A 13,168-nucleotide genomic window follows, 5' to 3' on the forward strand; every position below is an offset into this window, starting at 1 on the left:
TTTTTGCTGTATGTTTTGTGAGTTCTCGATTTGCAGGCTTGGCTACGTAACTGTGTCGTAGGGGATCCGTGGCTAATTCGCAGCAATACAAACGGAGAAGATGAAGCCGAGCGCGCTTTATGGTTTGAATTTACAAGTGACAAGTATTTTTACATATTTTTATTGACGTGTGTGTTAGACAGATTGATGAAGCAGCCCAATTGGCAAAAGCGCTCAATTGCAAGGATAGGAGCCTGGGTTCGAATCCCCCAGGACGTAACCAATTTTTTTAAAATGTCATGCCATCAGATTCAATGCGTGTACGCTTGATACTCTTATCATGCGCCCCCCATCCTTCCACCGTCAGATACACTCCCAATCTGATCCATTGGTCACAGAGATGCAAGTGCACCATACTTCCTCACGTATGCACCACACAGAATCATAAGATAAGTATTCTAAATTTTTCTTTATTTTATCACATAGATAGTTTTATTTTCTCCTTTCTTTTTATTTATTGTTTCTATTATGCTAATAATTTATTTATTTTCATAAAAAGTCATAAAAAGTTTTATTGAAAATATTTATTTAAATTGGTTTAATTAGTAATAGTAATCCTTGTTTGATTTAAATAATTTCTCTTTGATTAATTTAATTGTTTTAATTAGGTTAATACTTTTATTAGTTGGTTAAAACACATATTAGGGTTATGCTATTTAATCAAAACTCTTGTCGATTTAATTAATTAGGTCAAAGACCAATAATTAATTAATTCGATTTCATATAGTTTTCAATCCTATTTAATTCGTACCCTAATCAGGGTTTGCAAGAATTTGCCATACACTGAGAAATATTTTCTTGTGTTCTTTTCAGGATTTATGTCAGGTGCCTTCCGATTACATGCTTCGCCTTCTACGAAGCTAAGTCCCGACTCTAATTGTCTTTTTTCTTTATATGTATTTAGTTGCCTTATAAAATTAGGGTTAAATCCTCAAAAGTCGATGAACTATTCTACACTCACGCGCTTGCCTCTCTTGCCATTTTTCAGGGCTAACCTCAAGGATTCCTCCGACTGTCAACCATGTCAGATCAAATCCAAATGCAAAGCTAAGTATTGTTTATTTATTTATTATTAATTTCTTTATCCTTTATTCTTTAGGGTTAACCCTAATTGCCTCCGAACCGATAATGCACTCACCCTATTTTTGGTTTGTTTGCCTTTTCAGGGTTCGTTGATCGCCAAAGCTACGAGTTTGGTAACCCTAAATTCTAATCTTTTATTCTTTCTGTTTAATTATTACTTATGTCAAATCCTATTAAGGGATCCGCTGGTTACAATTTCCCTCCCCCATATTACTGTTTCTTGCCTTATATTACTGCATGGTTAGTAATCTTAGGGAGTGCAAGCCTTAAACTGAATCAGAATAACTAATTAAAAGATAAATAACTGAACTGAACCACATGATTGTTGCACACACGCACTCTTTTGGGGTAACCTCTCTGTTGCCTTGTTGCCTGTTGCCTGTTGCCTTCGTGTTCTTTTTTGCAGAATAAGCCATGTCCCTCGAATACGAGGATACCTCAGCCTGTTGCCTCGATAATTAAAAGGTCATACGACCCTAAATGATGCTGACTTCGCTACACAAAAATGACCTCGACCCTCGGAAGTTGCCTACTGAAAAAGGCTGAGGTATCTTCTGGATGCCTACGAATAAGGCTTATTCTGATCCTTGCCTTAGATTACCTGCCCTTCTATGGCATGGGACAGTCTTATGGCAAAGGATGCTTCGATGACCCTTCAACCTCCAAACGAAAGGCTTCCTGCCCTCTTATGGCAAGGATAGACCCTTTCATTCTGAAAGGCAAAAAGAGACCTATCATTTGAGTTTAAGGTAATTGCCCCTAATTGCCTTGCAGTGCTCAAACCTTTTATTATATTCATTCTCATAATTTTTCAAAAGGGCAACGCTTATTCACAAGCTAAAGTCCCTATCTCTTTCATCTACTTTTTCTAAAAAACAAACGAGCAAGCAAAGCAATTAAGAGCCCATGGAAAACCATGGATGCAAAGGGTGCCTTACACCTTCCCTTTGCATAAATTACCCCCCGAACTTAGATTTCTTAAAAAGGTTTTTTTCTGTTTCTTTTTGCCTTTCCGAATTTGTTTGGATAAAATAAAAGTCGGTGGCGACTCTTGCTTACCGCGACATTTCGATTGATAAAAAGTCAGTTCACCGTATTACACACCCTTTGTCTTAACCAGTTGAGACGGTGGTTTCATGTCAGTTGTTTATGGAAATCCGATATTCCGCAATTGTTCTTTAATGTGGAGTTTCATGTTGTCATCAGCCTTTGAAAACCTCTCTTGTATCGCTTCCAATTCGGAAGTAATAGGAATATTCCATTTTTCTCCTTCGATGCAACCATCATCATTAAAAATAAGTCTCTTCCAATGAGAAGTCACTTCATCCATTCTTATTGGCTCACTTAGTCTCACCTTTTTAGCATAACACAGGCACACGGGAGACCATACTTGCTAGTAATAGTACAACCACACTTTGCGCTATCGCCACCAAAAGTTTCACCTCGTTTGGCCTCGTGAAAGATATAGTTCAATATGGCCCGAGACATATTGCTGATCAATTGAGAGTAAATGATGTTGTCCTTAAATCGATGCTCCAACACCGTAGTGCTCCGACCGAACGAGATTTGTATCTCATTGTGTTGGTGTTACTATAAAAAATCACTAAGGCACGATAATGACATAATTATTGCCAGAGCCGTTGAGTTAAGGGATGGTATCTCACAAGTTAGAGTTGAAAGGAAACTTAATCCAAAGGAGGTAAAAGAGAGAAAGTCGACACATCCCATGAAAATGGTCGAAAGCCCCCATCGGCCACGTCAAGAACCTGAGACTTAGAAGATTTGTGATGTTGCCATGTGTTTGAGAAAAGCGTCGAAATGGAACTTTAAGCGGGACATTTGAAATTTAAAAATCAGCAGTTGCCAAAGGAGTGGATAACATAAAACAAGCGCCAAAGACGTGAGAGCAGTTAGTTAGATCATGTGGCAAGTTCAGTCAGTCTAGGAGCAGTTATCCTGTAGTCAGTATATAGGTAGTTATCCTTGTTGTATTATATATAGGAGGTCCAACGTAGGATGTAGGGGTTCACTTGTAGAAAACTTCATTCCCAGCGTGAGGAAGCAAATTTTTTTCAAGAGTGCTAATGTACGTGAATCACCATTTCAATTTCAATGCAATTTCCATATTTTTCAATTGTTCCCTTTGAACACTTTGTCTTATTTTCGTTTACTCTTGAATTGTCTTTTTATATTGTCGTTTACGTTGCTGAACACGATTCTATTACGATAATAGAATTCACCAAAGATACATTCGTTGTGTATCTCTTTTAAGTGTTATTAAGTCCTGTCGGTCACGAGTTACCTTCAGTCGATAACATCAAAGTCTTGTCTGGAAAACTTCACTTGTTCAAATTCTGTGAGAAGTCGTTTCTCATAGTCTTATGTCGAATTGGGCAAGTCGAATCTGGTTACACTAGCACTTGTCTTAGGATTAACTAGTCAATCCTACGAGTAACCCTTAGTTTGTAGGCTTTGGGAGGACTAGCAGTTGTTTACCAATTTCCACAGTAAACAGTTGGTTTTTAATCATGAGATTTACGGTCTCCCGATCTCGGCACAAGTCACCCTTGCTATTATCCAACCAATTTTTCAAAGTAGCATGTGTCGACTCAACTTTATTGGTGGTTGTATTCCCAATGTGTCGGACATTATCAGTCCATGCACAAACAAACTTCTCCTTCACCTTGTCAAGAATGGTGCTTTCAACATATTTCAATAAATCGGGATACTTTTCTTATACTTTCCGAAATTGCAATACATGATCGGCGTATAATTATTTTGTCGAAGAACTGGCAATACGAGCCCATGCATCCATTATTTGGTCAACAACCACTTTGGGCTTCACCGGTTTCCCACCTTCGATATTTACTTATTTCGTCTCCACAGCGGGTTTAACCTTACTTCTCACATTACATGATATGTGATATCGACAAAGTAATGCATTAGAAGAAGGAAATATCTTTGCATTAAAGCGGTATCGCGGTCCGTAACAATCGTCTTAGGCATCTCGACTTGTTGCTTCAAAAGTGACCGACACACCTCCAATGCCCACCTAAAATTATCCTCTTTTTCACACTCCAAAAAAGAAAAACCATTGACGTACGTCTTTTCGGTGGATGTAATACCGACCATCTCAAATAATGGAAGTCAATATTTGTTGGTCTTGTAGGTAGAATCGAGAAGGAGCACTGTGGGGAAAGTGTTGAACAACTTTATCAAATCCGGATGAGTCCAAAAAAATCTCGGACCGTAACCCTGTCATCGCAAGTTCTGTACCGCGACACGAAGTATGATTTTTAGGTTGTGGAGAGTGAGTGTTGATGAAGAAATGTAACAATGGGGGAGTGATCAAGTTGGTTCAAACTATATCAGATACTTCCGTAGATGCATCTATGAAATAATGTGGTGCTAAACCATTCTGTAGATGCACCTACAGAACAATCATTGAACTGAATTAATTTGTATTTTATTCTCATTTGTACTAGTTTATTACACTTTCGTAGATATACCTACTGAGGGTGACCAATTTTTAAAAAAAGTGTTTTCGGATGTGTTTCTATAAAATAGCGGGCATAATTGGAATTTCATGCGGTGTGTAAGAGAAACATGGGTGCATTGAGATTTTTTTTTTATAAAATGAAATGAAAGAGATCTATAATATAAGAAAGGAAGTTGTTCTGAAAAAAACATTTTTGCCCTTTTCTGTTTGGCTGCCACCACAACATTTTAGGGGCAATTTGTGTCTAAAAATTACTTTTTCCAACCAGTGATGTCACTTTGTTCTATTTCAACCACATATTTATTCAATTAGGCCTTTGTTTGGTAGGTGTAATTCATTTGATGATGTCATCGGGTTCTATTGTGATTCTTTTTTTTCAAACCTTCATATTCTTTCTGTATTATTCTCTCTCTCTTCTATCAAACATCACATTATTTTTCTTTTTTCTCTCTCCCGAAGCTTTTCAAGATGCTTCTTCTTCCTCTTTTTTTTCTTCCTCTTTTACTTTATATTTTGTTCAGTTTCTTTCTTCTTCCTCTTCACTTTTTTCTCTTTCTGCTTTTGGAAAAGCCACACAGATGTCAAAGCAAAGAATAACCATATGAGATCAAACGATAAACCTGTTTACATAATGTTGTTTTGATTTCAAGCAAAAAATATGGAGATTTTTTTTGGTTGTCGATTAGATTTCAAGCGAAGAAGATGGAGATCTGTTTGTGGGTTATGATTTTGTTTCAAGCGAAGAGTTGATGGCGACGGATATGATGTTTTTGGCAATTTCACGGCGGTGTGCAATTTCGCGGTGGTAGATCTGTCGTAAAGCTCCAAATTTTTTGCATATATTTTGTGTGTATATTGTTTGGTATTTTATATGTGCAAATTTTAGGGTTCCATACACCAGAAAGGATGATGGTAAAAATTATGTGTTTGATGGAGAGGTGTCTGTTGACAAAAGTAAGGTACTCTTTTTTACTCTTTCCTTAGCCTTTGTTAGTATTTATTTCTAATTATAAAATTGGTATGTTGAACATTCTTTTAAGTTTTTTTAAGTTTGGTTCCATATACAACAATTAAGAAAGCATAAGAATGGTATTGTTAAAGGTTAGTTTTTTGCACTCTACCTGTTTGATAAAGGGTACATGTACTTAATGGTGATCCAAAATAACTAAGAGGTTATATAATAATTTTCAAATATGTAATATTCCATTGTTTTGATTATTTTGTTTCTATATAATTTTATTGCTTTATTTTGTTAATTTTGTTTCTAGATTTTGTTTCAAGAGTCAATGCGGGATTGTGTACTTCCGGTCAAATAGTGAATGTGTCGAGATATCAAATATTTTGAATGAGAAATGTAAAATTATGACAACATACTACCATGTTAGTTTTCCTGTCAATAGAAAAGTAGGGAAATGTAAAATTGTGTACTTCCTCTTACTTTATATTTAAGATTTCTTTACAATAGAAAAGTAGGGGAAAAAAATTTGATTTGATTTGATTATTCAAAATAATATCTTACTATTCTATTACAATCTTCTTAAAATGATACCTTCATTTTTTATGTAATCATTAGTGAGTATGATTTGGTTTTTATTCAAAACAATATCTTATTATTCTTATTACAATCTTTTCAAAATTAAACCTTCATTTTTTATCTTTGAAAGAATAATATTATAATATATTATCCACAAAATAATCTTCTATTTATGTTACCAACAAAAATATAGTATTTTTTTACTTACATAAAAGTCACTTTAATAGAAATACTATATAATAATAGAAATACCACATAGTATAAGATTATAAATATTAGATTGTATAAATTATATATTAAATAGAAATATATAGATGAATGATTCAAATTATAAATGAGATTAGACAATTCTTAGAGTACACTGAACAAAAGCAACATAATAGATAATAGTAGATAAAAATATCGTTATATTAGGTAATAATAGGCATTGAATGATATTGACAAAAGAAAAAAGTGACATTGATAAAAATGTAGGATGAAGTATGTATAGTACAAAAAATTTAAAAAATTTAATATTAAATTAAATGATAGAAGTATAGGATAGAAATGTAGGGTGGAGTATGAATAATACAGAAAATTAAAAATATTTAATTTTAAAAGATAAATGACTGGGTGTTGAAATCAGAATAAACAAAGTATATCAAAACACTAAATACTTTTTCTTTTATTACCAAATTTACTTTATTTTTTCAATTCATTTTCTTTAATATTTATTTATTTTCTATTACTTTTTAAGAAGATAATGTATTGTCTAAAATTAGAAATATTATATTATATTAAAATATAATTATTGGTATTAAATTTTAAATTTATGGTATGATGTTATTATCTATAATATAATACAATTAGTTGTTTTGGAAAAGATTTTTAAATTAAAATTTATCTACGGGAACAAATTTATTATGGCTTCAAATATTTTATAAATAATGTCAAAACAAAAAAATTATAAATAGAAAAAAAAATTTGATAAAAATATTTGTATATATGAAAAAAAAAATAGTAAACTATTAGTTGCATGTAAATATAGTTTAATGTTTGTTAAAAAATATATAACAAAGTTTTCTTAAGATTGTTGTCAATTTTTAATGATTTATTTAATACAACATTAAATAATTTTTATTTTTAAAGATGTATAACTGATTTTAATATGTTCGATTATTTTTTAAAATAGATTTGACTAGATCTAAAAATAATAATTTTAAATTAAAATTTATCTACGGGAACAAATTTATTATTGATTTAAATATTTTTATAAATAATATTAAAAAAAAGTACAATTAAGATATGATATTGATTAAAATATTTGTATATATGAAAAAAATAATAAACTCTTTTTTATTTTATGATCCAATTTTTTTTTTTTAAAATGATATATGGAAAAATATTTATTATTGATCTAAATATTTTTATATACGAAAAAATCTATTGCTAATTTAAATATTTTTTCTTTTCTAAATTTATATTTATAATAAATATATTATGCAAGTAAATACGCGTATCAGACTAGAACCCGGACGGTTTGTTACTAGTTATGAGTAGAAAAGAGAGGAAATATATCAATTTATGTATCTAGGGTTAGTAAACATAGCAAGATCCGTCCAAACTAAAAGGGTCAAGTTTGCTTGCTTATATACAGTAAAGAGGATTTTGGTCTATATTTTATCGAAACCAGTGAATTGTTATTCAATCTTTCTGACCTAATGTCGATGGGTAACGAACAAGAGAAGCCGCTGAAATCCGAATCTGAACAACAAGAGAAACTGTCGAAATCGGAATCAGAAAAAGAAGAATCAGAAGAAGACGAATCAGAGTCGGAATCAGAAGAAGATGAATCAGGATCGGAAACTGAGTCAGACTTGGGTTGGGAATCGAAACCAGTAGAATATCTAAAAGAAAAGTACGAAGACGATCCATGTCCATGTTATTTTTCATGTGATAGGTTTGTGTACAAGAATAAAGCAATGATAAAACAAGAAGAGGATAGTGAAAAGGCCGTGAATGAGTATTGGGAGAGTAGTCGTAACATAAGTCCCTACGATGCTATTCCTGTTCCACCTTTGGCGAATTTACGTTTCAGTAACTTCCCAAGACCCATTACCATTACAGAAGGATGGCGCCCACGTTTCATTCACCTCTCCAAACTTGCTCTGGAAAGCTACAATTATGATAATCAGGGTTTAAATTACGAGTTTGAAGACATTGTCAAAGCAGTCAGCCAGCGTATTCCTCTAACTACTTTTTACATTACCTTTAAAGCTAAACCTAAAGGGCACAATATCCTTTCTTCAACTTTTCAAGCCCATGTCTGGGACAGGATAACTGAATTAGGACCGCCTGTCGTCAAGTCATGTTCCATTCTAATTTAAAACCAAACACTAAGAATGTTTCTTTAATAGTATTATACTTATGTATGCTTACATCATTCTTTAATACTTATATGTCCTCTCTAGATGGTTGCTACAACATTACATTATGGGATTTTGATTTTTTTTTTTTTAATATATAGCAGTAGTGATAAATTGTGGCAATTTGCTTAATAATTTCAATAATTGATATCTATTTCTATTTATTGAATTCATATATTGGATGACACCTTGGAAATTTTCAAAAACCTTTGGAATCTTACCACTAAAGTTATTATATTGAAAATAATGATGATATCTCACCGTGAAAATAATGATGATATCTCACCGGGAAAACTGTTGCCGGCAAGATTCAAGAATGAGAGTCGAGTGAGGTTCCACATAGATGAAGAAACCAACCCATCAAAATTTCACTCTGTAAGGACTAACTGAGTAAGAGACTTTAACTGACCGATAGAATAAGGAATTCCACCTAAAAAAGAAGTGTAGGAGAGGTCTAAGTAAGGAATCTCACTAAGGTTTTGATTAGATGATATATCTACTTCTTCAAGATTAGGTAGATAGAGGATGTTAGTGGGAAATTTTCTATTCAATCCAGTGGATGATAGACTAAGAAATCAAAGAGGATGACATGTTTATTAGTTGCAACAAAAAACTTTCATTGATTGAAGACATGTCTAGGCCGTCTAAATGAAGTTATCTCAAATTAGTTGCATTAAGATGAGACGCTTCGAGGTGAATGGATCAAGTCTTACATTAGGAGTGAGACGCTTCCATGTGAATGGATCGAGTCTTACACTACTGCCGCTGAGATCAAGGGAAATTATTTTTGACAAGTGATAGAGTGTTGAGGGAACATTACCAATGAATCTAGAGTATGAGAAATTGAGATGTGTGAGATTCACTAGATCGCCTATTCCATGATAAATTGAAGATTCAAAAAATTCATTGAAAGCTAAGTTGAGTTGTTGAAGTTGCTTGAGCTGGAAGATAGTACTATTAGGAGAGAATTTACCTTTGAGATGACTCCAACTAAGGTCAAGACCAATTATGTGACCTGATACATTGTTGCACATGACACCGTTCCACTCGCAACAATCTGTACCGTTATTCCAAGATTCTATCTTTGAAGAAGTGGATGAACAAGGAGACCATTGTGCAGGTGTGGTGCTGACAACAAATGAGTTTTTGAACTGTAGCATGGCATATGAATCATCATGGCTCCATAATGAGAAAGTATAGGAAGGAAAATGAGTAAGCAGGAATAAGAACAAGTGGAGAAAAAAACACATCATTTGGAATTAGAAATAGAAAGCTATATTTTGATGAACTTAAAAGCTCCTCTTTATTTTCTTCTTTAGTTGATGATTTTTTATTTAACAATTGATTAGTCCTAACATTGATGTTAGCTTCGTTTGATAAACCATTTCCAATAGCAATGCTACCAAAGGGATTGATTTATTTATTAACATATTGAAGAGTTGACTTAGCCATCATTTCTGACTCAAATAATATAATCACTTAAAATAAAATCCTTTCTTATAATAGTATATTGGTATTGAGCATTGATTAATATAGCATTATGATCCCCTTCAGTAAATAAATGCAGCGGAATCATATTCAATCAATTTTGATCCTAACCTTTCCTTTCAGGCTAAAGTTTATTAAGTTTTAGCCTTGTTAGAACAGGTAGATATAATGTAATGTAAGCTCTATCCGTAAAAGTTGTAGCGCAGTGGCCATAGGTGATTGTTGCCAAGACAGGTGTGTTCATGCTTTTTATGAGATTATGATGGTGCTTATGGTGGTTTTCGAGAATGTTTTTCAGCGTCACCGCCAGAGAAGGTGCAGCTGGTTGAATCAAAGCTAAATGCAGGGAGAAACACACTATAGAAAAGAGAAGCACTGGAAGAAGCACAATGAATGTACACAAAACATGACGGGAATGAATGACGATAGAAAAAAGTTCTAAAGACGACGGATGGATGACACAGCGAAGAATTTGAAGACATCAAGATGATATTTCTTCATATACTCGTATTTTAACTCATTCCAATGTATATAAATTATACCCTGTCAATTTCTAATTACAGATAATTTCAGCCAACTTTCGAAAATATTATTGTATGAAATGCTTGTAAGTCTATACAAAATATCATTGTAAGTCTATACAAAATATCATTCTGTTAAAGTTGTAACTGCATGTGCCTTCATTTTATATTTTCATTTGAATAGACTCATCCAATAGCATTTCATTCCACAAGTTCTTTCTTTTGGCTGCCACTACATCTTTCCAATGGTCTGTCACATGCAAACATCAATAATGAACATCAAATTTATCATCTCATCAAACATAAAAATTAGCATATCATCATACCTGCAAATCTGTAATGCTTCTGTTTCTTCAAGCTCCGATTTTGTTTGTGCCTCCCTATCCTTTCTACCATATATATTCTCACATCCTTGACACTTACAACTTGGGGAGCAACCAACACCACCCTTCAAAATAAAACCAACAACCATTGTAATTCATATTATAAATGAAACTAAAACTTTACTGCGTGATATATGTCACAGTGGAGAAAGAAAACCTTAAAACATTCACAATATTTCCTCAGGCAGCTTGCTTTTCTACATTGACAGTGACCTGATTTGTGGCTGCGAAATCAAACTTTGGTGTTAGACTAGTGAAGAAAGATAAAAATTACTTAATAATGGAATGAAGATAATCGACGACTACATTTTCCTCTTCTTTCTGAGGGTACTCTGACCGAAATCAGCACTTTCCTCTTCCTTTTCATGTTTAGAACAAGAAGCACCTACATCAATCTGACCTTTCCTCTTCCTTTTCATGTTTAGAACAAGAAGCACCTACATCAATCTGACCTTTCCTCTTCCTTTTCATGTTTGGAGGATCCAACTGTTTACTCTCCATTTTGAGGGTACTACCGCAGAAATCTTCACCCGTGATGTGAACTAAAAACTTAGTGAAATTTTTTGTAGACTGAACTTCATTATCAGATGGCCCCAAATGATTTTCCATTGATGCGGAGAGCTGCGATAGGTGGCTTTCAGAAAGATGCAAGGAAGAATTGCAGCTCGGCAGTTCAGGATTCCATCTGGAAAACGTCATTTCATTTTCTATGCCTCTGTAATGATTTGAGGCTGGAATTGCAAAACCAGTTTCATTACTAGCATTCTTCTCACCAGATTTTGAAGAACAGGAAGTGATGTTTGAAGTATAACGGGTCTTGTCATAATCCAGAAAGCCCATTTGTATACTGTGTCTAATACGCACAAGCTATATACAAAAACAAAACAAGTATTTTTACAATGAATGATTTATTTAACAAATTGACACAAGTAGAAAGAAATTGAACATCTATAAACCACAAAAGAACATGATACAAAGTGCAGCAAATTTCTAACCTCATCATTCCCTGTCTGAATTGGTTTGCTATCCATTAAAGCGAAATTGGCAAGATTGTTCCATGTTTGATTTCTGTAAGTGGCAGGTATTGGTTCATAAGGATTATTTTCAGACTCATGTATTGAAGTAGAAGCAGGTGGATCAACAGTATGCATTGTATAATTACTACTGTTAGTGGTAGATTGTGGTAAAGGAATCAAAGATTGTGTTGTACTAATTAAGCTATTGTAATCACAATCTGGCACTTGAGTGTTTGCCTCAATTGAATCTTTGACATTGGTACCATTTGGTTCTTGCATGCCAAGTAATCCAAGAAGGTAGTTAACATCATCCCTTGAGATTAGTGGATGATCTTCTGGGCTACAACAACCATATTGCACAGCTTCTTGACTAGATGACTCAGTTGAATCATGAGATAAATTAGTAGAATAAGTAGGCACTTTTTCATGTGAATAAATTTTATTTACATTCTCGCACGAAACTTGAGGGTTTGATGTATCCAAAAGATTATCCCTAGAATCGAAGAATGTGGAATCCTCAAAAAAAGTCACATCGGGTGATGTGAAAAGAGGATAATCCATGGGAAGTGAGTTCAATGTCTTTAAAGGAGAAAGACTGCTGAGATAGTTAAAGAAAGAATCATCATCCTGCATAAAAATATGAAGAAAAAAACTATTTAGGGACAAAATGTAGATGAACAAAAAGCACATGCAACGCAAGAAACTTAAGAAACAAACAGAATCAAGATTGATAATACTTATATGATGCAGAAAAGAGAAAGAAAGATGCAGCAAAAAAGATTAAAATGCAGCAGAGTGATGTGAAGAAAGAATGGAGATGGTGGTGAGTGTTGAAACAAAAGAAACCTGTTCTTCTAAGTTGGAAAATAGCGGTGCCTCCATCTCTTCTCTTCAGAGAACCCAACAACTAACTCTTGTAATGCTTCTATTTAAAGTGACACTTAATACACTTTGATTTTACATATTTATATGCGTGTTAAAATTCGTTTGTTATGGATTAAATAAACTTCGCGAAAACAAAAATTTTAAATGGATTTTCATTAGTGAATAGTAGAGTTTAAAATCGATTATTTTTAGAATTTTGTAAACATATAGTTATAGACATAATCAGAATTTTTTTTTTTGAATAACAAGTTTTTTTAAAAAAATTTCAGAAATAACCAACTTTTCAAAAAAATTTCCGAAATGTCACTTTTTTAC

The 13,168-nt window shown here is 33.3% G+C and overlaps 2 protein-coding genes across 2 annotated transcripts; one reads left to right on the forward strand and one right to left on the reverse strand.

Moving 5' to 3' along the window:
• Positions 1-7,714: 7,714 nt before the first annotated feature.
• Positions 7,715-10,645, forward strand: LOC131627654 (uncharacterized). Its single transcript, XM_058898494.1, has 2 exons — positions 7,715-8,365; positions 10,347-10,645. Exons 1-2 carry the CDS (start codon positions 7,856-7,858, stop codon positions 10,386-10,388), a joined length of 552 nt encoding a protein of 183 aa, XP_058754477.1. The 5' UTR covers positions 7,715-7,855; the 3' UTR covers positions 10,389-10,645.
• Positions 10,619-12,850, reverse strand: LOC131637145 (CRC domain-containing protein TSO1-like). Its single transcript, XM_058908021.1, has 7 exons — positions 12,815-12,850; positions 11,948-12,595; positions 11,353-11,819; positions 11,259-11,300; positions 11,110-11,176; positions 10,896-11,017; positions 10,619-10,819 (listed from the first exon to the last, which is right to left on the reverse strand). The coding sequence occupies exons 1-7, from the start codon at positions 12,848-12,850 to the stop codon at positions 10,771-10,773; spliced, it is 1,431 nt and encodes a 476-aa protein (XP_058764004.1). The 3' UTR covers positions 10,619-10,770.
• Between the last annotated feature and the right edge of the window lie 318 nt (positions 12,851-13,168).

This window comes from Vicia villosa, linkage group LG1, assembly GCF_029867415.1.
Source record: "Vicia villosa cultivar HV-30 ecotype Madison, WI linkage group LG1, Vvil1.0, whole genome shotgun sequence".
NCBI classification, from domain to species: domain Eukaryota; kingdom Viridiplantae; phylum Streptophyta; class Magnoliopsida; order Fabales; family Fabaceae; genus Vicia; species Vicia villosa.